The sequence below is a fragment of the Zootoca vivipara genome, chromosome 14 (genome assembly GCF_965207765.1).
Source record: "Zootoca vivipara chromosome 14, rZooViv2.hap1.1, whole genome shotgun sequence".
NCBI classification, from domain to species: Eukaryota; Metazoa; Chordata; class Lepidosauria; order Squamata; family Lacertidae; genus Zootoca; species Zootoca vivipara.
Window position 1 is genome coordinate 7,577,253 of NC_142597.1, and position 25,686 is coordinate 7,602,938.

The 25,686-nt window shown below is 45.1% G+C and overlaps 2 protein-coding genes across 2 annotated transcripts in view; one reads left to right on the forward strand and one right to left on the reverse strand.

The window, feature by feature from the left end:
- Positions 1 to 12,195, reverse strand: LOC118097081 (uncharacterized). Its single transcript, XM_035139677.3, has 2 exons — positions 12,004 to 12,195; positions 1 to 2,130 (listed from the first exon to the last, which is right to left on the reverse strand). Exon 2 carries the CDS (start codon positions 2,118 to 2,120, stop codon positions 111 to 113), a length of 2,010 nt encoding a protein of 669 aa, XP_034995568.2. The 5' UTR covers positions 2,121 to 2,130; positions 12,004 to 12,195; the 3' UTR covers positions 1 to 110.
- PRND (prion like protein doppel) overlaps positions 11,775 to 25,686 on the forward strand; it is a 21,204-nt gene continuing 7,292 nt past the window's right edge. The window contains exons 1-2 of the transcript XR_015947114.1: positions 11,775 to 11,909; positions 12,507 to 12,711. The gene's annotated coding sequence lies outside the window, so the exon portion shown is untranslated. The remainder of the gene's footprint in view (positions 11,910 to 12,506; positions 12,712 to 25,686) is intronic.

The following is a 25,686-nucleotide window of genomic DNA, read 5'->3' on the forward strand; positions in this document are numbered from 1 at the left end:
TGCAGAAGCGATAGTGTATTCTCCACAAAACATTTCCTTTATATACACACATCTCTTTCCTTCTGGACATTTCCTGTCTCAGCAACAAAATGGCAGCTTAAGGTCCAGCCTCAAGGTATCAGGAAAGGAGTGACCAGGGCGATAATCCAAACCACAGAAGACTTGGCAAAAGTGTTGTCATGCATGCGAGACGTGGCACTGTTGCGATGGCTTCCGGTGGTTCCTGCGCCAGGGCCGATGTTAGCCGCTTCTGGGACTTGCTTCAGCCAGAGTTTGGTTGGCACCGGCACGTCTGGCTTCTGATCATATTTGCTTCCTTCCATGTGACGGATGAAATCGCTGTACAGCGCCCTGCACATCTCCCATGCCACTCGCATCACCACCCTGGCTCCCACCTCATCTGCTGTTTGGTTTCCGGTGGGCTTTATGTAATAGTTTGCGGTGGCATTCTCACAATCACTTGCAAAGACTTCATTCGTAACAGGGTGGCTATAGTTTGGGTAGAAAACGGCGGGATTGGTAAAACGATTGCGGTTTTCGCTCCACCATCGCTCCTCATCGCTGTCATTGAAATGCAGTTGCATGTTAGACATGGAGCTGGCCAAACTGTCTTTCGCCACAGTGCCTGTTATAGCTTCTTCTGCCACAGGCTTCACTTCCGTCTTGGCCGGCATAGGCTCCTCTGGCCTACTCCCGGGACGTCTGAAGCTGCCTCCTGCATGACTAGAGTAGGTACGATACTGCTCTATGCACATTTCGCGCACCACGTGTGTCACAACCCTGGTTTCCATCTCATCTGCCGTCTGGTTTCCGCTGGGCTCCGTATACTCGCTCACAGTGATATTCGTGCAATCTCTCACAAAGATATCCTGCGGAACAGGCTGGTTGTACTGTGGGTAGTAAACCTGGTCGGAGTAACGGTTGCGGTTTTCATGCCACCACCGCTCGTCATCACGGTTGTTAAACTGAAAATTGACATTGGACATGGCACGACCTAAGAGGTAGCCGCCAACGGCTCCCGCTGCAGCACCCGCCAGAGCTGATCCTGCCATATATTTCATATTGGGCTTGGCTGGCTTAGGCTTCCATGGCTTACTGTCATATTTGCCCCAGCTGCCTCCTTCTCCATACCTAGGGTAACTAGGGTTTTGTGGAAAGCCGGGGTTTTGTTGGGGGTAGCCAGGGTTGTGTGGGTTACCAGGATTGTGGGGAGGGTAACCTGGGTTTTGTGGCGGATAACCAGGATTGTGTGGGTTGCCAGGATTGTGGGGAGGGTATCCTGGGTTTTGTGGCGGATAACCAGGATTGTGTGGGTTGCCAGGATTGTGGGGGGGATAAGCAGGGTTTTGTGGCGGATAGACAGGGTTAGCAGGGTTTTGTGGTGGGTAGGCAGGGTTTTGTGGAGGAGGGTTGCCAGGATTGCGTGGGGGGTAAGCAGGGTTTTGTGGTGGGTAAGCAGGGTTACCAGGGTTTTGTGGTGGGTAGGCAGGGTTTTGTGGAGGAGGGTTGCCAGGATTGCGTGGGGGGTAAGCAGGGTTTTGTGGTGGGTAAGCAGGGTTACCAGGGTTTTGTGGTGGGTAGGCAGGGTTTTGTGGAGGAGGGTTGCCAGGATTGTGGGGGGGATAAGCAGGGTTTTGTGGTGGATAGGCAGGGTTTTGTGGAGGAGGGTTGCCAGGATTGCGTGGGGGATAAGCAGGGTTTTGTGGAGGAGGGTTGCCAGGATTGTGGGGGGGATAAGCAGGGTTTTGTGGAGGAGGGTTGCCAGGATTGCTTGGGGGCTTACCAGGATTTACTGGGGGATAAGCAGGGTTGTGTTGTGGGGGAGCAGGATTGTGTACAGGTTGGTTGTGTACAGGCTTGCTAGGTCGATGTTCCACAGGTTTGATAGGTCGATGTTGTACAGGTTTGCTAGGTCGATGTTCCACAGGTTTGCTAGGTCGATGTTCCACAGGCTTGCTAGGTCGATGGTGTGCAGGCCTGCTAGGTCGATGATGTGAAGGCTTGCTAGGCTTTCTACTACTTCTACTGGACGAGCTTTTCCCCGAAACAGAGACAATGACATCAGTCTGCAGAAGAATAAAGAGAATTGCTATCGAGCAGATCACCAAGCACTTTCCCATAATGGCTATTCTGTAAAAACAAAGTAAAGGAATCAATTTTTTTTTAAAAGAAAAGACAGGGAGGATATAACACAAAATGCAGAATATATAATTGCAAGTAGGTGATGGTGGTATTTCCAAAATGATTCTCTCTCACATTATATGTTGAGCAGGCTTTGGATGTGTTGTCAGTAATGTGAATCTGACAACTGTCCAACAAGAGGAGAGACTGTAACCCAATGGAAGATGACAGGTTTTGCATGTAGAAGGACTATGGGTCTGGACTGGAAATGGGCCCTGTTTGAAATCCCGGACAGCTTATGCAAGCCACTGCACACAATCCTGAGCTTGAGGTACCAATACTCTGATGGGTCTAACTCTAAGGCAACTTTCTATGTTCCTAAGTTGATGCCTGCACCAGCTGACAAAAGTCTATACAACTTGCAAGGCACGTTTCTTTTTGGGGGGGCGGGGTGCAGTGGATATAAAACAGCCCAAGTGTTTAAGTACTTGACATGCAGGACAGAATTACATCAGGCAGAAGTCAGAAGGTAGCTCCACTTCAGCTTTATATAAGCACCAAACTTCTCACTTTCATGCCAGTTAGGAGCTCTTAAAAATTGTGCCAATTTCTTTGATGAATAATTCTGAGTCACTTGAAAACTTATACGTTCCAGCATCAATAGACCAGTGAAAACCACCAACTTGCCAATTTGGTATTTTCCAACACTACTGCATATACCAAAATATATACCATAGTAAATCATCCCCCCAAAGTCAGCTAGCTTAATCTATCTCCCAGTTATATAAATTCCTGTTGGAGCTATAGCAGAATTTTATTTTGGAAAAACACCACATTATTACTGTGATAGTCAGTACATACCGTGTTTCTCATATTATAAGACACGTCTTATATTTATTTTTTCCTCAAAAAAAAACACTATGGCTTATTTTCAAGGGATGTCTTATTTTTTTCCTCCTCCTCCTGCCGCGGCCGGCATTGCTGCTGCTCCTATCACTATGTCTTATTTTCGGGGTATGGCTTATATTCCTTGAATGCTTAAAAATCCTGCTATGGCTTATTTTATGGGGATGCCTTAAAATATGAGAAACAGGGTAGATCCCAAAGTTTCGCAACGTATGAGCCACTATGGTTTACAGTGGAAATGATTAAATGTGTTGGCAAAAAGGCAGCCCTGCCAATCAAATGGATCAGGTATCTCAAACTCTACCCACCATCTCTCATTGCTAGAAGCACGCTGTGAAATGAGGTCCTTTTACAAAATTGCAAATGCATCCACAGATTGGGGAACCAAAATATAATTTTAAAAAATACGTTGAACCCATTGGAAAATCAAGGGCTTGGTAAATAAAGTATAACAGAGATACCTTGAGCACGTGCAAAGTGCATTTCCCTTACTCCTGAGCAATCACAATATGCCCACCCATATGTGTATTGGAAAGACGCGTGCTCGCCTTAGAAATTAAGCGCAGGAGAACCTTCTCAAGGGAAAAAATACAGTTCAAGACTCTAATTCTCAGAAAGACCAAAGTCCCCTGCTTTGATGCAGTGTGTTTTAGCGTACAAACAAAGTTCCATTCCTCTTCTCCGTCCAACCTTTTAAATTGTTCCAAAGGCTTTGGGGCGAGTGCCAATGAGCTAATGCAGATTGCCCTTTCCCACAGATTCACCATAATCAGCTTACACTTTTCCGGCATGAGAAGTGGGGTTTTCAAAGTCCTAGCAAGCTTTACAGAGAACTCGCAGCACCTCACCTCACCAAGCCTATGGGGAAAGTGCTGTTGTAATCAGGCCCTGCTTGTGGGCTTCCCACGGGCACCGGGCCACTGTGTGGACAGGATGCTTGGCTGCATGTGCCTTTGGTCTGATCCTGCAGCCAAGCTCTTCTGATGTTCTGATTTTCTCAACTGCAAGTTGCAATGAGATGCATGCAATCACTGTTGGCCACAGCAGGTTCACAACTTTGCTTCACATCTACAGTGGTACCTTGGTTCTCAGACGCCTTGAGACTCAAACAACTTGGAACCCGAACACTGCAAACTTGGAAGTAAGTGTTCCAGTTTGTGAACTTTTTTCGGAAGTTTAACGCTTCCGATTTGAGTGCCACACTTCCGTTTTGAGTGTTACACTGAGGTCTGTCTGTTTTTGCTATTTATTTTGCGTTTTTGTGGCTTTTTGTTTTGTTTTTGGGACTGTGTAGAACCCAGTTCAGCTACTGATTGATTGTGTGACTGCTGTACATTGTTTATTGCTTTCATTTTATGGATCAATGGTCTCGTTAAATAGTAAAATTCATTGCTATAGTAATAATTGCTATAGTAGTAGTAGTAGTAGTAATAATAATAATAATAATAATAATAATAATAATAATAATAATAATAAAAAAATGATTTATTCTTTATACCCCGCCCATCTGGCCGAGTCTCCCCAGCCACTCTGGGCAGCTCCCAATTGAATATTAAAACAATACAGCATTAAATATTAAAAGCTTCCCTAAACAGGGCTGCCTTCAGATGTCTTTTAAAATTAGGATAGAATAATAATAATTTTGGGGGGTTGTTTTTAAAGGTCTGGAACGGATTAATCCATTTTGCATTACTTTCTATGGGAAAGCGCGCCTTAGTTTTGGAACACTTTGGTTTTGGAATGGACTCCCGGAATAGATTAAGTTTGAGAACCAAGGTACCACTGCATTATTATTTAGCATGATTTGGAGGAATCCTTTATTGCTTTGTTCAGAGCCCACAAGCTGAGTGAGAATCGGCACATTTCCCAGGGGCCCATAAAATACATTTCCCACAAGAGCCCAGGAAGTCCTGTCTCCATTGAAGGCATTGGCCGTCTCTGAAGACAAAGTGGCCCTCCTTATATGGGCAAGGAAGATAAGAGTGGTTTTATTCTAGACAGCAGGGTATTCCTGTATTATGTTGGTATTCCAACTTCCACTCAGAGTAGCTGTCAGGAAGAGCCTGTTTTGATCGCATAATGTTCCCTCCTTCCTATGCACTGTTGCTCTCAATCTGCTGTTTATCCCGCTTCCTCACCCCCCCCCTTGTTTCTTTTCATTTGCACCCTCCTAACAATGGGGACACTGTATTAAAAGTTCCTCCAGGATTGCCAGCAGGGCAGATATTCTGTTTTCTGGTCATGCCTCTGCTTGTTGAAGAGAGTCATCCATGCTTGGTAAACATGTGCTAGGACTTGATGGGGTGGAGGGGGGGGGGGCTTTGGCACTTATCACTAAAGAAGTGTCTGAACTGGAGCAGAGGCAAAGAACTTTGCCTACCCAGGGGCTGTGGATGGTTCCAAGGAATTGCAAGTCACCTCCAGCATTCTAACTAGCCTGAGCTTGTCAAACCCAAGACAAAGTGTGTGGAAAGGTCTAATGCATGGGTAGGCAAACTAAGGCCCGGGGGCCGGATCCAGCCCAAACGCCTTCTAAATCCGGCCTGCGGACGGTCCAGAAATCAGCATATTTTTACATGAGTAGAATGTGTCCTTTTATTTAAAATGCATCTCTCAGTTATTTGTGGCGCATAGGAATTTGTTCTTTCTTTTCCCCAAAAAATATAGTCCGGCCCCCTACAAGGTCTGATGGACAGTGGACCGGCCCCCTGCTGAAAAAGTTTGCTGACCCCTGGTAATGGGAGGCTGTTGAGTTGAATGGCTTCCAACTCGCCCTCATAGAAATTCAAGCTGATATGCTAGACTTTTTGTATGGACCTTGACTGAGTTCTGGAATTTGGACTTGACCGGGGCTGTTGATACAATGTTTCCTAACTGCCCTCTTCCACTGTCCTTCATTTTCTAGGGAAGCTGACAGAGATGAGCCTATTGGCACCGGATTGCCACCAAGATGGGGGGGGGGTTGACACTTGTTGCATACGTGTGGCATCACAAGTGTTGTGCATTGTGCCCATGTGACGGCACATGCATGATACAAGGAGCCGAGCATTTGGGAGAAGCTGGCCACTGGACCTCTGGTGCATGCCAGGTGGGTGCAATGTGTGTAGGACCAATTGAAGATGGAGAGGGCCAAGGTGCCTTTGGCCTCATAGAGTTGGCATGCCTGGTGGTTAGAGTGCAAGGGATTGAAAACTTGGCCTGAATCTGACTGGATATGACTCATAACTCATCTGAGATTCTATTCCTTGATGATACCAGTGGCAAAGAAATCTTATTTATTCACCAGCATGGTGCCTGCAGAGAGTGGGAAAGCATTTTACTAGAAAATATAGAGGGAATAGTTTACAAAAAACAAACAAACACCAAAATGTGAATTAATATCCCTCTTTTTCTAGAGATGGGGAAACTTGCCATTCCACAGCAAGATTGGAGCATTTACTGTGAACAACAGCCGCAACCTAATGCTCAACTCCAGCCACCCTCACATGTCCTACTTTTACCCCTCAGCCACACAACTGACCACAAATCCACAGAATCCCATTGAATGGACACACCTCTCCAACAAACTACCAGCTCATAACCATCCAAACCACCTGTGCAAGCCAAACTTGTTTAAAGTACTCAAAACATGCAAAAGAAGAACCTGCAACAAGAGTTTCTAGACCAGCTGCAAGATGTGAGCATTTTCACCCCTCCCATTCTGAAAATCTGGTGATATCTGCTGTTGGGAGGGAACAGTTAGGAATTGTTACTTTGTTGTTTTTCATTCCTGACTCTGCTCTCTGCCATGTGCTGTGTGCAGCTTAATATCTGCTGTAGATAAGATGGCTAAGTGAGAGGCTGTAACACTCACAAAGCCAGATCTGTAAATATGCCAGTACTGTAGTTAATAGAAAAAAATGAGGAATGTTTTGAAACCTCTACAAATGCTTCTGCTGTTGACTGCTGATTTGGTGCTCATAAAGCCCAGTTATGAGTTCATGATTCCCGGGTGTATGCTGAAGGTGTTCCAGACGTCCTGCCCAGGCATAGGGGACTAAGAAGACCTGGACAGATCCTGGCATTAACCCACAAAAACATGCAAAAGAAGAACCTGCAACAGGAGTTTCTAGACCAGCTGCAAGATGTATACTCAGCCCTGCCCACACTCTGTGGAAACCTGACTCTTGTTTACTCTTCTGAGGTTTTGGAGGAACCATAGATAGAATAAACCTGCAAGAAGCACCTCCGTGCTGAGCTGAGCAGCAAGATCCATGAGGTCTGCTTCTCACAGTAATATAAACATGAACACTAATAGCTGATACGTACAATAGAGATATGCCAGGAGTCTGGCTTTTGCTCAAATAACCAAATTGTTTTTTGGCCAAGGAGAGGAAACTCCACCCAGCTCTCCAGATGAAAACTGTAGATTTGATCGCTCACAATCAGAGAGATCCGGGGCAGGGCTTTCCAAGTGGCACTTGTGGGATCAAATGCACCCGCAAAGGCCTCCCCCAGTGCCCCTGGGGTCCCCTCCACCCTGTTGAAATAAGGCCTGAAATAAATATTCTGTTGTAGCCAGTGAAACATGGGTGCCTTCAAACTGTCACTGTTTTTAAAGAGGGATTCAAGAGTATCCTGGAACTTTAGTATGGCTTGCAAGGTTACATATAGCCTTTGTTACATATCTTTAAGCACCAGGTTTCCCCAGCCACTCTGGGCTGCTTCCAACAGAAAAATAAAACACAGTAATTTGTTACTTTGTTACTATGTGATGTATTTTTGTGTTTTTATATTGTGAACCACCTTTGGATCCTTGGATGAAGGGCAGCATCGAAATTTAATAAATAATACTAAAATAAAAATTTAGGTTTGCATAGGTGAAGTGGATTAAAGTGTCCTGTTGCCCTAGTGCGATGAACCAGCTTTTTGCAATTATGAAAGTTACAGAGAAATGCAGGAAAAATGGGGAGATGAACTAAGGATTAATGTGAAGACATGTGAACACCCTGCAGGCAAATCAGGCCAAATTCTTATCCTGTGGTATAACCACACCATGTAAAACAAACCAGAATGGATGTTCATTAAGGACTGGACATAATCTAACCACCATGTAAGATGAATGTTGTGTATAAACAAGTCCTTTATTGTGATGTGTGAGGATTTATTTATTTTTAAAGTTAAACTTGATACGTCAAAGGGTAAATGAAATTTAGGGAGATTTAGGGATTGCCAATCTTGTTGAGTCCATGGGCACATTTGCAAACTGGAGACATTGTCATGGTCCAAAGTGCGACCTGTGTGCAACAGAACTCTACCCACTTGTGATTCCTAGCAAACTGCCTCTGATAGTGGAGGGACAACATATAGCCATGAATTTGCCGGATCTGTTAATTTTAGTTCTCTCCGTTTCTCATTTTTCTTTTGTCTGTTCTGGATTTTCCCAAATTCAGCTTCGTTGAATGTCCACAAATCCTAGTGGCGTGACAGAGGGAGAAACCAAAGCGAAAGGGGACTGCGGCAGATCAGCTCCCGAGACAGCCACACCATAATATACTGTATTACTTAATCTGTTGAGCCTCCCAGTTCCCTGAAATCATGTTGTCTCCTTCACTGTCTAAAATTAGATTGCAGGCACCTCGGGGTTCGTTTTGACTTTGTTTGTTGCTTATGTTGCTCTGGAAATTGCACCAGTAGAGCTAGATTAATAATAGCATTTCCATCTAATTCTGCACTTAGGTTTGGAAGCAAAATGGAGCCACCCAAAAAAGTAAAAAATAAAGTGCTTCGATAGAGAATAGATCTTCCCAGGTATCCACAAGTGTATTAGTGTATTCTTCAGATACAAGTGTGTATCTGAAGAAGTGTGCATGCACACGAAAGCTCATACCAATGACAAACTTAGTTGGTCTCTAAGGTGCTACTGGAAGGAATTGCTTTTATTTTGTTTCAACTATGGCAGACCAACACGGCTACCTACCTGTCACAAGTGTATTAACTGGTAAAAAAAAGAGATTTTAGGGGGGGGGGAGACACACACATCACAACAGCCTGACAAGGACCTGTTAGCTTCTAGGACCTATTGAATGTTGACCGCAGTAGAGGCACAGCCTGTTGAGGATGGCAGATGAAAATTCAAATAGGGACTGATATCAGTTTTCCTTAACAACGTATGGTGAGTGTTCAGGTGGTAGAAATCTGCAGAGGTTCCCTATCTTTTGGGAAGCCAAGAAACTGTCATAAAACCAAAAAATACCAGTTTCACAGAAGAAAAATGTGATGCTCAGAACTCTTCCTCCAAAGCAGGGGTAGGCAACCTAAGGCCCGGGGGCCGGATGCGGCCCAATCGCCTTCTAAATCCGGCCCGTTGATGGTCTGGGAATCAGCATGTTTTTACATGAGTAGAATGTGTGCTTTTATTTAAAATGCATCTCTGGGTTATTTGTGAGGCATAGGAATTCATTCATTATTATTATTATTATTATTATTTCAAAATATAGTCCGCCGTCGGCCCCCATGGTGGATGGTGGATTGGCCCACGGCTGAAAAAGGTTGCTGACTCCTGCTCCAAAGCAAGCAGAACACCCACACACCCCACCCCACAAAAAAGCAGGGAGGCAGGCAGCACACAAACCACCAAGAACATCCCCTTCCCCAAAAAAACTCATTAAAAAAGGAGAGGCAGAGGGCACTGGTGATAATTGCGGGTGCCATGGTGACCACCAGTGCCATACTAGGGGGGGAGGCACAATTAAAGGGTTGCCCACCAGGAAATTAAAAACTCCCACCACCCTTCTGCATAATCTGGTGAGTCTTTGAAACTTTCCTCAGAAACCTCCCACCCGCCACTTGCACCCAATAAAGTAGTAAGTTTCAGGGCTGGTAATCGACTCCAAAACTGATCCCATTAACGCTTCATAGCAGAGCAAGGGAAGGTTTCATGAGGATGGTAAAGGAAAAGAGGGCATCTATTCCTCCTCTTGGAATTCTTCCCACCATCAGCAGCGTCTATTCCTCCTCTTGGAACTCTTCCCACCATCAGCAGCAACACCAGCCCAAATGGTGCCTTCTGTCTGAGGCTGGCTGGAGATCTTCCAGGAACACTCCTCTTAGGAGCTGGCAATGCACTGCACCATTTTGTTGCAGCTGGCCACACTTGTTATTGTATCAATAACTCCACAGGCAGAGAAGAAATGCACTGAGACAGAAACCAGGAGAGCAAGCGTTAGCCTGGGAGGATCAACAAGTTTGTTGGCGCTGTGTTGATCCATAGATCACCTATAGACTGGTGACTGGAAGCAGCCGCCGAGACCACATAACACCGGTCCTGAAAGACCTACATTGGCTCCCAGTACGTTTCCGAGCACAATTCAAAGTGTTGGTGCTGACCTTTAAAGCCCTAAACAACCTTGGTTCAGTATACCTGAAGGAGCGTCTCCACCCCCATAGTTCAACCCAGACACTGAGGTCCAGCGGCGAGGGCCTTCTGGTGGTTCCCTCGCTGTGAGAAGCGAAGTTACAGGGAACTAGACAGAGGGGCTTCTCGGTAGTGGCACCCACCCTGTGGAACGCCCTCCCACCAGATGTCAAAGAGAAAAACAACTACCAGACTTTTAGAATACATCTGAAGGCAGCCCTGTTTAGGGGAGCTTTTAATGTTTAATAGATTATTGTATTTTAATATTCTGTTGGAAGCCGCCCAGAGTGGCTGGGGAAACCCAGCCAGATGGGCAGGGTATAAATAATATGTTCTGGCCAGTTAATGCTTTGTAGCTCTGGCTACCGGCTTAACCCTTAGATGAAGATATAAACAGTAGTTCCTAAGAGCTAAAATGACAATCACGCAGGGAATTAGAGAAGCACATTTTGCATAATCTGGAGACAGATTGTTGGGTGGTGGGGGTGGTGAATATATTATAAGGTAATGCATCGAATATAACTTGTGTCTAGAAGCAATACAAACATGCCATTGGCTACAACCCCACACTGGTGCTCTAACTGCGTAGCACACAATTGGTCGTAAAGCAGTAAGATTTGGTGTGTAATAACAGTGCAGAGGGGTGGGGCCAATTTCCTCCCATTTTTACAAACCCAGGTTTAATCTAATCTAATTTTCCTGAAACTATTTGGAACGTGTGTGCATGCAGGTGTGTATTGTATATTCCAAAATGGTGCGGAAATAAAATGTGTAGAATTCTGCTCTTTCCCCTGAGTTTAGAAGCAGCTACAAAGGCAGGTTTTATTAAAAACCCAAACTGAAGGAATATTGTGGTCATGTTTATATGACATGCTCTATTTTACCTTCCATTTCTTCCTTGATATAAAAGGAGTTCCTCTTTGCTGAGAAGTCTCTACAATCTGACAATGTGTCAGAAATTTCTTGCACCCCATATATGCTATTAATTTGGGATATGTTTATAATGGCTGGTGAAGACAGCAAGGATTTAAACATCCTGTCAACAGCTGCCTGAAAAGCTTTGTAAATGCGGAGCACTCACAGAATAAACCCCCAGACAGTTTATCTGCTGCGTTATGCAATGAAATGCGACTGCCTCAAACTGCAAACCAAAGGAAATCCTTTTGCCTCCATTGCTCATTTAGATGCTATGAGATCATTAGGCAACCCGGCACTCTGATCCTAACATGAACGGACACCCTTCCAAATAATGTCTCCATTCAGAGTAGCTTAAAAATAAAAGGAAATTGGCAGGCATGTCTACGATTTATGCAATATAGCAGCTGCAGGGACTCAATTTAATTTAATGAAGCAGATTTAATAAATATGAACATTCAGGACCTATAGAATGACAGCAGAATGTTGAAGATGCCATTTGGGAGGGGAAGGAAGAAAGAAAATCACAGCGTCTAGAATATCAGCCTCTTACGCTGCTGACAACGGAACTGTAAGTATCTAAGAGGTAGAAATTAAGAGTATCCATGATGTGACTGAGCAGCTGTAAGCCCTGTAAATTCATTTTAAAAGATGAAACAACTTACCCTTATTTGGACTGCTTTTCAAAGACACTCTTCTTTTATACGTCAGGTCTCTCTGTGTGTCCGGAAATCTATGAGTCTCTCCAAATAAGTAGCAGTAGGTGGGGCATGCTGAACGCCTAATAAGAACAGTTGTTTTTCTTGGGAGGTACGTCACTTGAGAGCAGCCTCTGAGTCAGCCCACCCTTCTACAGTAAACGCATTAGGAAATTAGTTTCTGGATGGTGGGAGGGAGCAGGGGAGCAGAAGACTCACCAGTCAGCCTCAGACTTCAGGGAAAAGTTGTGCTTTCAGAACTAGTTTCTAACTTTCAAACATGTAGTTGAACAAGGTCCATATTTTCCAGTAGGATTTTAAAACTAGGACTGTGTTCCATGCAGTGTGTGATCACCGACTGTGCACATCAAAATCTTTTTTGCACTCTTATCAGCTTCTGATAGAATTCTACCTTTTTCAGATTGATTCAGCCTCTGTTTAAAAATGGATGTTTTCTCCCCTCTGGTCAGGGCCGCCTTGAGCAGATCGCGCGCCCTGGTGCTGAGGGGCGGAGATCGCTCCGCCGCCCGCCCCGCCCTTGCAGGGCGCAATTGGTTTCCGTGCGGCTTCGTCGCGCGGCGCCCTCCTTTCTGGGCCGGCGCCCAGCTTACCAGCCCCGCGCCATGGTGCACTGCGCCACCGGGGGGCTATGAAGAGCCGGCCCTGCCTCTGGTGGTAAGTTTTAAAGCAGAAGCGCATTTTAGTATGGTAGGGAGAATGTTTGCTGCTGACCACTGTCAAAACATGCCATTGGTGGTCCTTAGGATATTTTATTCCATGAGCTCTCAAACATTTTCCTCTGGGCCACACACTCACTAAAGATTTGCTTGTGGCATGCATATCTTTGGTACGACAAAAAAAGAGTTCATAAAGGTTTTACAAATCATGTGATAAGAAGGTCTTTATATGAGGTGTGGGAAAGAAACAAGTTGCTGTTAGAAACAAAGCCCCCATGGTGGATTTCACCAGTGGAGGTGTTGACGGTCAAAAAAATAAATATGGGGGGGGAGGGCCACTTACGAGGAGATATTGATGAAACCAGAAAAGGGATGGAGATTGAAACCTTATGAGGAAATTAAAGAAGTTCTGACTGGATGGTTGCAATACCACCAAGTAAATGATGTTTTAACAAGTGATTAAAAAAATATGTTTTGAGGAAAAAAGGTCCAAATTTCAAATAGAATTATTGGAAGGCAGAGTAAAATTGTTGTCAAAAATGTATGATTTGTTGTTAGAATGTTATACGAAAGATGAATTGACAAAAGATGTGATGATAAAATGGGCAAAAGATTTTGGGCATAATATTGAATATGATGCGTGGTTGAAATTGTGGAATCAAACATTGAAGTTTACTGCATGTACTGCCTTGAAAGAAAATGTTTTGAAGATGATGTATAAATGGTATTTAACACCAGTAAAAATGGCTAAGATGTATAGAATGAGTAGTAAATCATGCTGGAAATGTAAAGACAAGGATGGTGAATTTTATCATATGTGGTGGACATGCGAAAAAGTTAAAAGATTTTGGGAAATGATACCGTGTTTCTCATATTATAAGACACGTCTTATATTTATTTTTTCTTCAAAAAAACACACCATGGCTTATTTTCAAGGGATGTCTTATTTTTATTACGGTACATGGGTAGTGCAGTAGCTCCCCCCGCTATCTCGTTTTGCGTGTCCTGTTGCGAGTGTGTGTCCTCTCGCTCCCACACCGGGCAGTGAGCTGGGGAGCGGAGGTGGTTTTGCTGAGTTGATTGAGTCAGGCAGGCAGGCAAGGGAGTCTATTTCGGATTGCCTGAGGAAACGTTTGCTGCTCTCCCCCCCCCATGCCTGCGCCTCAGCCGGGCGCGCATCCTCAGCCCGCTTTGCGCGGCGGGGGCAAGATGCGCGTCAGCATGCAACCCCTCAGATTCCTTCCGCCCCTCCCTCGCCGCCAACCGACCCCCACCCCATTTCCCCGCCTGAGGTAAAAAGTCCATACCGTAGTTAGAGCCGGTGACTGGCTGCCCAGCTATCGTATGTGAAGGCCGAGGGAGGAGGAGGGGTGGGTGGGAAACCTCTCCTGGCCATTTCCACACCTCCCTCGTTCGTTCGTGCGCCTGCCTGTCTGCGAGCGGGGCTTGGCGCGGCGCGCGCAAAGGCTGCATCCAGGTCCCGGGGCTTGGTGCGGCGCGCGCAAAGGCTGCATCCGGGTCCCGGGGCTTCGCGCGGCGCGTGCAAAGGCTGCATCCAGGTCCCGGGGCTTCACGCGGCGCGCGCAAAGGCTGCAACCGGGTCCCGGGGCTTCGCGCGCCGCGCACAAAGGCTGCAGCCGGGTCCCGGGGCTTTGCGTGCCGCGTGCAAAGGCTGCAGCCGGGTCCCAGGGGTTAACGCAGCAGCAGCAGCCGGTTCCGAGCAGCCCCCTTCCTTTTCCTCTTCTTTGCCACAGACTTGTGGTATGGCTTATTTTCGAGGTATGCCTTATATTTTGCCACCTCAGAAAAATCCTGCCATGCCTTATTTTGTAGGGGTGTTTTATAATGTGAGAAACACGGTATATAATGAACTGAAAAAGATTTTTAAATACACTTTCCCCCAAAAACCAGAGGCTTTTTTATTAGGACTTATAGGAGAAGAGATTGTAAAAGGAGATCAAAAATTATTTATGTATGTGACAACCGCGGCTAGGACTTTATTAGCCCCAAAATGGAAAACTCAGGAGTTACCGACGATTGAGGAGTGGCAGACGAAAATGATGGACTATGCGGAATTAGCAAGGCTGACCTGCAGGATCCGAAACCAGGGAGAGTCAAGGTTCCAAAAGGACTGGAGTAAATTTGTGGACTATATGGAGAGGAACTGTAGAAGTTTAAAGACACTTGCAGGGCTGAAATAAATCCTACGAATTGACTTTAAGTAGATGGGACAAAGGAACTGCGAGATAAGAGTGGGTAGGAAAACCGAATGAGGGGAAGGAGGGAAGTCAAAGCTCGGCGGAGCAAAGTGAAGTAAAATAGTTGAATAGATGTTAAAAGGAGGAAATTCTGTGTTTATTGTGTGTTGCTGTGTTTGTTGTTCAATGTTTTGTTATTGTTTAATGTGGTTTATTTGAAAATTTAATAAATTGTCTTTAAAAAAAAGATTTGCTTGTGCCACACCGATTTTCTTATTGATAATAAATAACATTGGAAAACAAAAAGAAACAACAACTAGCAGTGCTTGATTTATAACATAGAACACAAATACTTTATATTGTTTAAATGTTTCTTTGATTGTTGTTGAATCTTCCCATCACCCTTGCCATCCTCTCTTGCCGCATCCTCTGAGAATCACTGCTTTATTCCAATGCCTTACTATGAGGAAAAGCTTCCCCTATGAGGATACCGGTAGGTTAGAATAGGTTTAGCTTTAAAAAGTTGAGTGAGGCAGAATAAGATAGAGGTCTATAAATGAGGCAAGGTGTGGGAAAACTGCACAGGCAAAAGTTTTTCTGCCCTGGAATCCTGGCATCAAACCATGAAACTGGTGGGCGATCAGGCAGCCTTGCCAAGAGGAAGCACAGGAGATACCACTGTCCTGGGCGCAGAGCCATTGGACTCTGAGCTTTAAGGAAGTCTCTAGCCCTTGTAGAATTACAGTCCTGAAGCAAAATGGGCAGGCGCTATTCTAAGCCATTTCTTTACAGGAAATTAGCCTGCTTTTAGTCAACAAGTGAAATCACTACTGTGATTGGTGGGTAGGGAATGGATATATGTGTCCATTTCAAATTCAGTCCTCCACATTACTGTAGTAGAGCTTTGCGGGGGGGGGGGCGGTCTTCATGAATTTTTTTCAGCATTTTTGTGTGCAATTTTCCCAGCAAACACATCTTTGTATGCATTTTTGGATAATATATATATATTTGTGCAATCAATTTTTCCCAGGGAAAGGTGGTGTATTTGCAGATTAAGCATGTGAACAGTAGCAAGTAATTTCTGAAGTGTCCTATCTCCCACACAGGAGTGATTTAGAATGTTCAGATCCTGAGCATCTTTGCTAGCACTCACCCATTCCTTCTGGTATGGTGCAAAAACTTCTGGCAGAATTACATCTCTCTCACCACACTTGCAAGCTAAAAAAATTGTTTCCTCCCTGCATAAACTTATAGTGGTTGACACATAAATGCGTATGACAACAAAGATGGCTAACAGCTCTGAATGGCATTGGTATAGTTGAGTCTAACCTTCCTCTGTGCATTATAACTGAACCATTCAGATTTCTTTTAGATTAATCTTACGGCCTTAGATCTTACAATGGTCTTGAAAAACCTTTAGTGTTTTCTCAAGATAAATTTCTTGATTTTTCACTGTTAGCAGTACATTGTCAGCAATAAAGGCTAGCTTCCTATTCTAAGCCCTTCATTCTCTTGGCTAGATCCTACATTCTCTACCAATGGCTCTATCATAGTATTGAACAACCAGGGGGATAATGGATATCCCTGTATTGCTACTCTAGACTGCCTAATATTTTTTTAATCTTGTGCTGTCTACACATAGCAACTGGATTCCTGTATATTAACTTAACCCAAATAACAAAAGCAGGTCCCAATCCAAGTTCTGCTTAATTTGAACCTGTTATTCCCAGTTGACTCAGTCAAATGCCTTTTCAGCAGCAATAAATACTAAGCCAAGTGGATCCTGTTTATTATTACAGGCAACTCCTGATTTATGCGGGTCCAACTGACATGCAACTGTGACTACATGTCCAGTCAAATCCAGAAGTGACTTTAAAAATGGCCCTCAAAGAGCCCAAAAGGGCAAAAGAGGCACAAAACAGTGCCTAGCAATCCCACGATATTTTGCAAGTGCAATCCCAGAAGCCCTTGCACTGACCGTTGAAGCCGACCATTCAGGCTGGACTTTCCAGACTGATAATGCTTTTTTTTCCCATTTATTTTTTTATTTGCATTTTCAAAAACAGGAACAGAGAATATTTAACCCCCCTCCCCCTCCACTCCTCCTGTCCCACTTACAACCTTGTACCAAATACAGCATGTATACCGTACATATACCATATGACATCCCTTCCACCATTTTCCTGGTTCCATTGCTTTTCTACTACTCCACATAAGCCACATCTTTTTAATCATCCAATTTGTTATCTATTAACAACTCTATCTATTTCAACTCTGCTGGATTTACACGAGACCTGCTAAGCTATGTATTTGTTTATGCTGGTTTTTTAAAATATGCAATGAACATTTTCCATTCCTCCTTGTATTCCTGATATTTGTTTTCTCTTATCCTGTTCGTCAAACCAGCCAGTTCAGCATATTCAAACATTTTACACTGCCATTCTTCCTTATAGTGGGTACTATACTTGTTCTCCACCTTTGTGCCAATAAGGTTCTAGCTGCAGTGGTGGCACATAGTAATAAACCCTTTTGGGTTTTTTGGGGCGGGGACCTCCGTTGTTACCATTCCTAAGAGAAAAATCTCAGATGTTTTGGGGAAAGTTTTTTAAAGTATCTTTTTTAATTCATTATAATTTCCCAATATTCCTTAATTATTTTACAGGACCACCACATGTGAAAAAAGATCCCTCATTTTCATTACACTTCCAAAATATACCTTTTCTTTTTATATACATTTTTGCCAATCTGGTGAGTGTTAAATACGGATAATGCTTTCCAATGCTCTTTAAAAACCAAAACTCTGACATTTAAGTTCCATTAACTCATGTTCATTCTGCTCATTAAAATAAATATTATGAGCTAATGTTTCCCAAATGACTTTGTGGTTCTGAAGTTTCTAATTACTTGGAAAACATATAACTATTTTTTTTTAAATTTTTTAATAGCACTTAACAGTAATATCTGGGATTCTAGTTGATTTTACAGGTTTTTAGCCACTTTTACATGGTGCTGTGATCTAAACCACTGAGTCTCTTGGGCTTGCTGATCGGAAGGTCGGCTGTTTGAATCTGCACGACAATGGTGAGTTCACTTTGCTATGTCCCAGCTTCTGCCAACCTAGCAGTTCGAAAGCATGCCAGCGCAAGTAGATAAATAGGTATCACTGTGGCAGGAAGGTAAATGGCATTTCCGTGCGCTCTGGTTTCCGTCATGGTGTCCCATTGCGCCAGAAGCAGTTTAGTCATGCTGCCCACATGACCTGGAAAGCTGTCTGTGGACAAACGCCAGCTCCCTCGGCCTGAAGCAAGGTGAGTGCCATACCCCATAGTTGCCTTTGACTGGACTTAACCATCCAGAGGTCCTTTAGCTTCTTTTTTACATGTAAAAGTAGCTGAAAAGAACCAAAAGGTCTTGAGAAGTATGTCTGTAGGAGGGAAAATATTCTATAGAAAAAGTACTAAGTATCATGAAGACAGCTCTCCACCAGCATTTTCTTCAAGCAGAAACAAATCAAAGAAAGAAGGACTAGTTGATAACACCACAAATTACCGCATTGTTAAATGCTGCTTGCTTGGGTATATATACCCCCAAACATAAAGGAATATATGCCAGAAACATAGGCTCAGATTATTTGGGGATAGTTCAGAAAGATGGCTGGTCTAGCTAATGTGCAGCAAACAAACAAACAACCCTGACAACAATAAGTTAAAAATGTAATCTGTTTTTGCAGCTGCTTCTGTTCTAAAGCAGAAGTCAGGAACTTCCATCCCATGGGTCTAATTAGGTCCACCAGACCTCCACATTTGGTCTGCAAGATTATTTTGGCCAAGCCACCCCCAATTGCTTTACAAGTAAAGGCACAGCCACAGCTGGACAAAAAGGGGGCTGGCAGGTATAATCCACTGGTGTATCTGACTTTAATTCTGCACGTGCTCAGTAAACAAATAGCTGCTACCATATGAGCCAAGGTTACTTACCTCTGTGCAATTAGGATAGTCCTTCAGGCTTTCCTCTCTGCAAGGGCCTGATCCCTTAAGAACCAGTTAGTTGTGGGGTTTCCCTTAAATATTTAAAATGCGTTCTGAATTTTCTCAACATTGTATGTTCCTTGTTCTTTTATGTTAGGGCCTCTCTTACAGTCATATAGTTGCTTGCTTGATCTGACATTTTTAAGAATGAATTTGCTGCCGCTGATCTGTTATTAGAGAATGAGCAGAGTGGTAGTGGTCAGGGTTGAGGGGGGGTCAAAGATCTGCTAATCGGGTCCTCCCTAACAAGAGGGCATGTATTGTGGTGTGACCTGGCAACCAGACCCTGCGTTGTGGGTGGGAACATTGGTTGGCCACAACACCCTATTGGAGGTCCCTCGATCTCGGGTGCAATTTGACCATTGGGATGTCAGTCAAATCAATCAAGGGACCTCTATTTAAGCCCATGCACGTGTCCCTGAGCTTCCTCTTTTGGGCTCAGTGCACCGGAACACCTGCCACCTCTCCCCATTTTTAGGGCTTGTGCTTGACCTTGCTATGCAGTTGTGTGTCGCCTGTCATTGGGACAGGGGCAGGGCAGGAATTTTCCCCACTTGGCTGATTGGCTGGTGCCACTTTGGTTTCATCTGCCGCGTAGCAAATCGACACAACTTGTAAGGTTGCAGATAGGCTCTGGTTCAGGTGATTGGGTTGGCAGAGCGTTCTGGCCATCCCTATGTAATGGGTATTCCAATAAAGGAATCCACGGACTCATGGTTGGTCTTCCCTGTGAGGGGTTGTGCCCGGAGCCTGAGTCCAGGGGACATCTGGGTGGAGGACTAGCAGGGCTCCTGCTTTCCACTGTCCCAGGTGTTCACCCGAGGCTGACCTATGGTTGGTGCCCTGGGTCAGCGCTACCTGCAAGGGTGCAGGAAGCTGGTCGAACCAGAGCCTATGCAACCACTCACTTGATTGTAATCAATAAAGTTGTGGCCTAAATTCTGCCAAAAACCAAACCAAAAATTTGAGTCTCGTCTGAATTTATTTCGGGGGTGGTTAAAAGGTCTACACACGCAACTATTTTTGCAGCGCAGTTTGTGCTGATTGGAGCCAGTCATAGTGAAAGGAACTGAGTCATCCACAGAGGATTGGCTCCTAGGATCACTCTGGAGAAGGTGTGTGAGGAGAACACTTAATTGTTCTGTACGCTTCAAAGCTAAGCATTTAGAACCACTGGAACACAAGGTGCTTCAATTTCAAGAGTATGATGTGCAAGTTCTGTTGTATACTATGGAACATCAGTGGTGGTGGTGGGGACCACAACTTAAGTCACTCTGAAAGAAGATACAGTGGTGCCTCGCTAGACGAAATTAATTCGTTCCACGGGTCTTTTCTTATAGCGAAAAATTTGTCTAGCGAATCCCATAGGAATGCATTGAATTTTTTTTAGCCCATAGGAACGCATTAATTGAATTTCAATGCATTCCTATGGGAAACCGCAATTCGCTAGACGAATGTTTCGTAAAACGCATTCGTCTAGCGAGGCAAGCTCCGCTCGAAAAATCCTTTCGTTAAGTGGAAATTTCGTTAAGCAGGGCATTCATTAAGCGAGGCACCACTGTATTAGGCACTCCAAATCATTTGCCCAATTCATATGTGTTATAAAAGTTCAGCAGTTCCAGGAATGCCCGTAACTCCGTTTTGTTCTTTGGGATGGGGGCCTGCTAGATGGCCCGGATCTTGGATGTCATCGGGTGAAGGCTGGAGGCATCGATAAGGTAGCCCAGGAACTCCACCTGTAGAACGGCGATCTGGCACTTTTCCTTCTTCACCTTGAGCCCGGCCTCCTGGAACCTGGTCAGCACGGTGCGGAGGCGCTCGAACAGCTGCTGGTGGGTGTGAGTCTGCGGACACTAAGACGTCGTCGAAATAAGGCACCACACCTGGAAGTCCTTGCAGGAGACACTCCATAAGGCTTTGAAAGATGCCAGGAGCCACACTCACCCCGAACTGCAACCGACGGCACCAGAACGCCCCTACCGTGTTTCCCCTTTTTTAAGACGTAGTCATTATATAAGCCATAGCAGGATTTCTAAGCAATTGCGCGATACAAGCCATACCCCGAAAATAAGACATACTAATAGACCCTTCACCCACTAGCAATAACCCCCCTCCTGCCAGCCAACTCCCCCCTTAAAAATCTCTCCCCATTTTGCTGTCGCTCCACAGACACGTATTTCCTTTAAAAGCTTGTAAAAATGCACCGAACAGCCGTAGCTGCTGGCTGCCGAAGCCTTGTGATTTCCCTTCCCCGTTTCTGAGAGCATTTTTTTAAATAAAAAGATCCAAAAATAATTTTTTAAGCCAAGCTGTGTAAGCTCTACTTGGTGAAGGGGAGAAAAGTGGGGTGGGGAGGAGATGAAGGCACGAGGAAGAAAAGAGGGGCGATTGAAGAATGCAAAGGCTGTTTTCCCTTTTAGGGAGAGACCTCCGTGCGCGCGTCTGTCTCTCTCCCCCCCCCCTGCGTCTCTCTCTCTCTCTCTCTCTCTCTCTCTCTCTCTCTCTCACACACACACACACACACACACACACACAGCCCACCTCTCGCTTCCCCCCACCTTTCCCTAAATTCCCTTCCATTCAATGCACGTTGATTTCCTCTTAACGGGAATCTCCCGTGTCTGATTGTTGTCTCATTGCTTTTACCGGGCATAAAGCAGCCTTTTAAAAATCCTGCTGCAGTTTTCTTTCTACCTTATGCTGCTTGGTTGTCTGTGGAGCTGCCCCTTTAAGGATTTGTAAGTAGTCTGGATCGCAGTCCTTGCCTTGGGGACTTTTATTTATTTATTAAGGACTTTTTCCTTCGCTGTTTGCGAGCTGCTAAAAGGAGCTGCTAAACGCTGCTTTACACAAAAGTTAAACTGCCGGTCCTAACAACACGTGCTTCCTCACCTCGCTGGCTCAATTGCCTCTCAATTGCTACCATTTACCAAGTCAGCAATCTTAATTGCTGCTTAGCTGGCTTCTTTGTTCTCAGCAGGTAGCTTCTTTGCTATCAGTGATAGCACTGCAAAGTGCTATGTTGTTGGAACTTCAGACAGTCTTGCAGTCTTGGGCAGCTGGCTGGTAGAGATCCTTACTTGCTTTAGGTATAGGCTACTGCTAGGACTGTATCACACAGATAGATTCCATTATACTGGTTTAGATTTAAGAAGCTCCAGTGTAGCAGATTGCTATTAAGTGAGTCCCCACCTTGGAGGAGAGAGAGAGCAGCCCTTCGCGAACATCCCAGGGCCGGGGAGAGAGGGCTGCACCAGGGACGCACACACCTCCCTTCCCTCAGACTCGTAATAAAAATACCGGTACCAGTAAGACATCCCACCAAAAATAAGCCACCCTGTGGTTTTTTGAGAAAAAAAAGTAATAAGACGGTGTCTTAAAAAGGGGGAAACACGGTAGGTGGGTGACGATCGTCTGAGCTTCAGCGGTGGCATCATCAACAGGCAGTTGTTGATAGGCTTGGGCAAGGTCCAGTTTAGCGAAGACCTTACCCTCACCCAGAGAATGCAGCAGGTGGTGGACAACGGGAACTGGGTACGCATGCTGCTGAAGTGCCTTGTTGATCTAGCATTTGTAGTCAGCGCAGATTCTCACTGACCCGTCCGGCTTGACAGGCGTGACTATGGGGGTTTCCCACTTGGCGTGGACAACCAGCTCCCAAACTCCTTGTGCGATCAGCTTGTCAAGTTGTTCGTCCACCTTAGCTTTGAGGGCAAACGAAACCCGGCGTGGCTTTAGCTTGATGGGGGGCGACTTGTGGATCAAGGCTAAAGGAGATGGGCATGCCTGTATATTGGCCCAAGGTGCCGTCAAAAACCTCGGCAAAGTCTTTGATCAGACCTTCAGTCTGTGCGTTAGAGATGCAGTTGATGCCGGTGACTTCCAGGCTGAGGGCATCAAACCAGTCTAGCCCTAGGAGGCTTGGCTGCAGACCTTCGACCACCACCAGTCGGAGCATGCCCCAAAAATCCTTGAAGGTGATCCAGAACCGGCCAACGCCTACCACGGGGATGTCGTTTCCTGGTAGTCTCTCAGGTATATGCGGTGCGAGCCGAGTTGCCTCTTGGACACCTTGGGTACGAGTCTTTTGATGGTGCTCCAAGACACGATGGACATGGCAGACGCCGGTGTCGATCTCCATGTCACACAGAGCTCCTTCAATGAGCACAGTGACATGCAGCTTGTAGTTGGTGAGGGCGAAACAGCTTTTCTTGGCAGACTGGAGTGAAGACTTGGACTCAGGGAGGCTTTTAATGTTTAATAGATTATCGTGTTGTATTTTTCTGTTGGAAGCCGCCCAGAGTGGCTGGGGAGACCCGGCCAGATGGGCGGGGTATAAATAAATAAATAAATAATAATAATAATAATAATAATAATAATTACTTGTGAGACAGTGAATGGGGGGTGTTGGACAGAGCCAATTGACAGACCTTAGCGATGTGGCCCTTTCTGGAACATCGCCAACAGGTGGTGTCTCTGAACCGACACTTGGCCTCGGTCCGGTATACCTGAAGGAGCGTCTCCACCCCCATCATTCTGCCCGGACACTGAGGTCCAGCTCCGAGGGCCTTCTGGCGGTTCCCTCATTACGAGAAGCCAAGTTACAGGGAACCAGGCAGAGGGCCTTCTCGGTAGTGGCACCCACCCTGTGGAATGCCCTCCCACTAGAGGTCAAAGAGAACAATTACCAGACCTTTAGAAGGCATCTCAAGGCAGCCCTGTTTAGGGAAGCTTTTAATGTCTGATGGATTTCTGTATTTTAGAATTTCTGTTTTTTTGGAAGCCGCCCAGAGTGGCTGGGGGAACCCGGCCAGATGGGCGGGGTATAAATAATAAATTATTATTATTATTATTATTATTATTATTATTATTATTGGCACGGTAATGGTTGCCTCCACAGCCGGCGCATTCTGATTGGCCCTTGGACTTCTGTTTAAACTTCCCACGTTCACGCTTCGTCTGGTGCACGTCATCGTCTTCACTGGAGGAATCCTCATCACTGCTGGCGTCTTTGTGATGCACTGGGACTGTCTTCCTAGCAAGCTGCGGGCTGCTGGCCTTGCGGATCTCCTGGGCAGAGAGTTCAGCAGCTTCTGAGGCCACAGCCTCCTCAATGGCCTTCTGCAGCGTTAGGTCTGGCTTGGTGAGGAGACACCGTTGCAGACGGTTGTCCCCGACCCCACAGACAATTCGATCCATCAGGGCATCGTCTAAGTCTTGGAACTCTCAGTGCATTGCGGCCTTTCGGAGGGCGGCAATTTTGGATGGCTTGGGAGTGTAATGGTTTCGGAGCTTTTCTTTAAGCGTTTCCCATGGCTTTGACTGCTAGAGGCGCGACCAAAGCTTGGGCCATCTTGAACACTTCAGGCCCACAGAGGCTGAGGAAGAGCTTACCTGCTTCTGACCCTGCTGTCAGTTCGTCTGCTTGGAGGTAGCAGTCGAACCGAGCTAGGTAAGAGTCCCAGGATTCAGAGGCTGGGGCAAACGGTGGTAGAAGCACGAGTGAAGCCATGATTCTGATGCCGATGTGGAGGCCAATGGATGGAACACAGTGCTCTAGCCAGAACGGTCAGCTCTGAATTGGTTCTGCTCAGTGATTCTGCTCAGTGAGCGTCCGAATCTGGCTGTGCTCTGATGTCCATCATATCCCATCCTCGTCGCCAGTGTTGAATAGTGGATTGACATAGCAGACGACACAGCTATTTCTCCAAAGCAGTTTTTTATTTGGAAGATGGAACAGAACTGGCAGAACAGCTCAGCCGGCCTCCTTTTATAGGCAGCCGGCTGGCAATAATGCGACATTGTAACACAACAACAACCCAGGGTTTCCTGCCTAAACTAACTGACGAGGACCTGAGTGGAAACTATATACAGTATCCCTCTGCTGGCCCAGGGTGAGAACTTCAATACATAACACCATGTGTACAGAAAATAGTAGAAATAGATCTACATCCATTGTTGCAATGCATCCTTAATTTCCCCAGAGTGGCAGGAGAAATCCAACCAGATGGGAGGGGTATAAATAATAATAATTATTATAATTATAAAATTGTTGTTGTTGTTGTTGTAAATGTGTGGCCCATGGATTCTATGTCGAAATATTCTTGTCGCCCACTTTTTTTTTGAAAAATTGGCCGCTCTACGTCCAAGTGTTCAGAGCAGACCAGCTCTTTTCAACTGGTCCACATCACCCCCTGGTGTTCAGAGTGCTTATTACAGTGCAATGGGAACTCAATGGGATTTATTCCCAGCATATCAAATCACACCCTTAAACATTTTAAAAATATTGATAGCTTCTTTAACCAAACTGTTTGGAGTTGCAAGATTTAATTAAATACTTTGATTCCACATGATTAATGGACACCAAACACATTCAGCATATATTTTTTATTTCCTCTGCTGATTATATGTATTCTGCTATTCTAGACCTTTGTATTTGAAGATACAGTACAGTAATTCTGCCAACATCATGTATTAAATATGCGCAGCCCTCTTTTCTCAATTATTCCTTGACTGCTTTGAAGTCAGTATGTGAACAGGATTTGTGAGAAGAAATTGATAAGATGATCCACAAAAATGGTCCATGAAACGATTCTATTCAGTCTCAGACTCTATTATAGAAAACTCAATGGAAATTGTTCATAAATGGTTCCTCCCTCAGTGTTGGAAGTACAGGGATAAATCAGTTAGTAACCTAAGGGTTAATTCTGTTTACATTCAGCCAACTGAGGTAGGGGTGAAGGTATT

Coding starts and splice junctions, on each gene's coding strand:
- LOC118097081 (XM_035139677.3), bottom strand. CDS start 2,120: ATGGGAAAGTGCTTGGTGATCTGCTCGATAGCAATTCTCTTTATTCTT.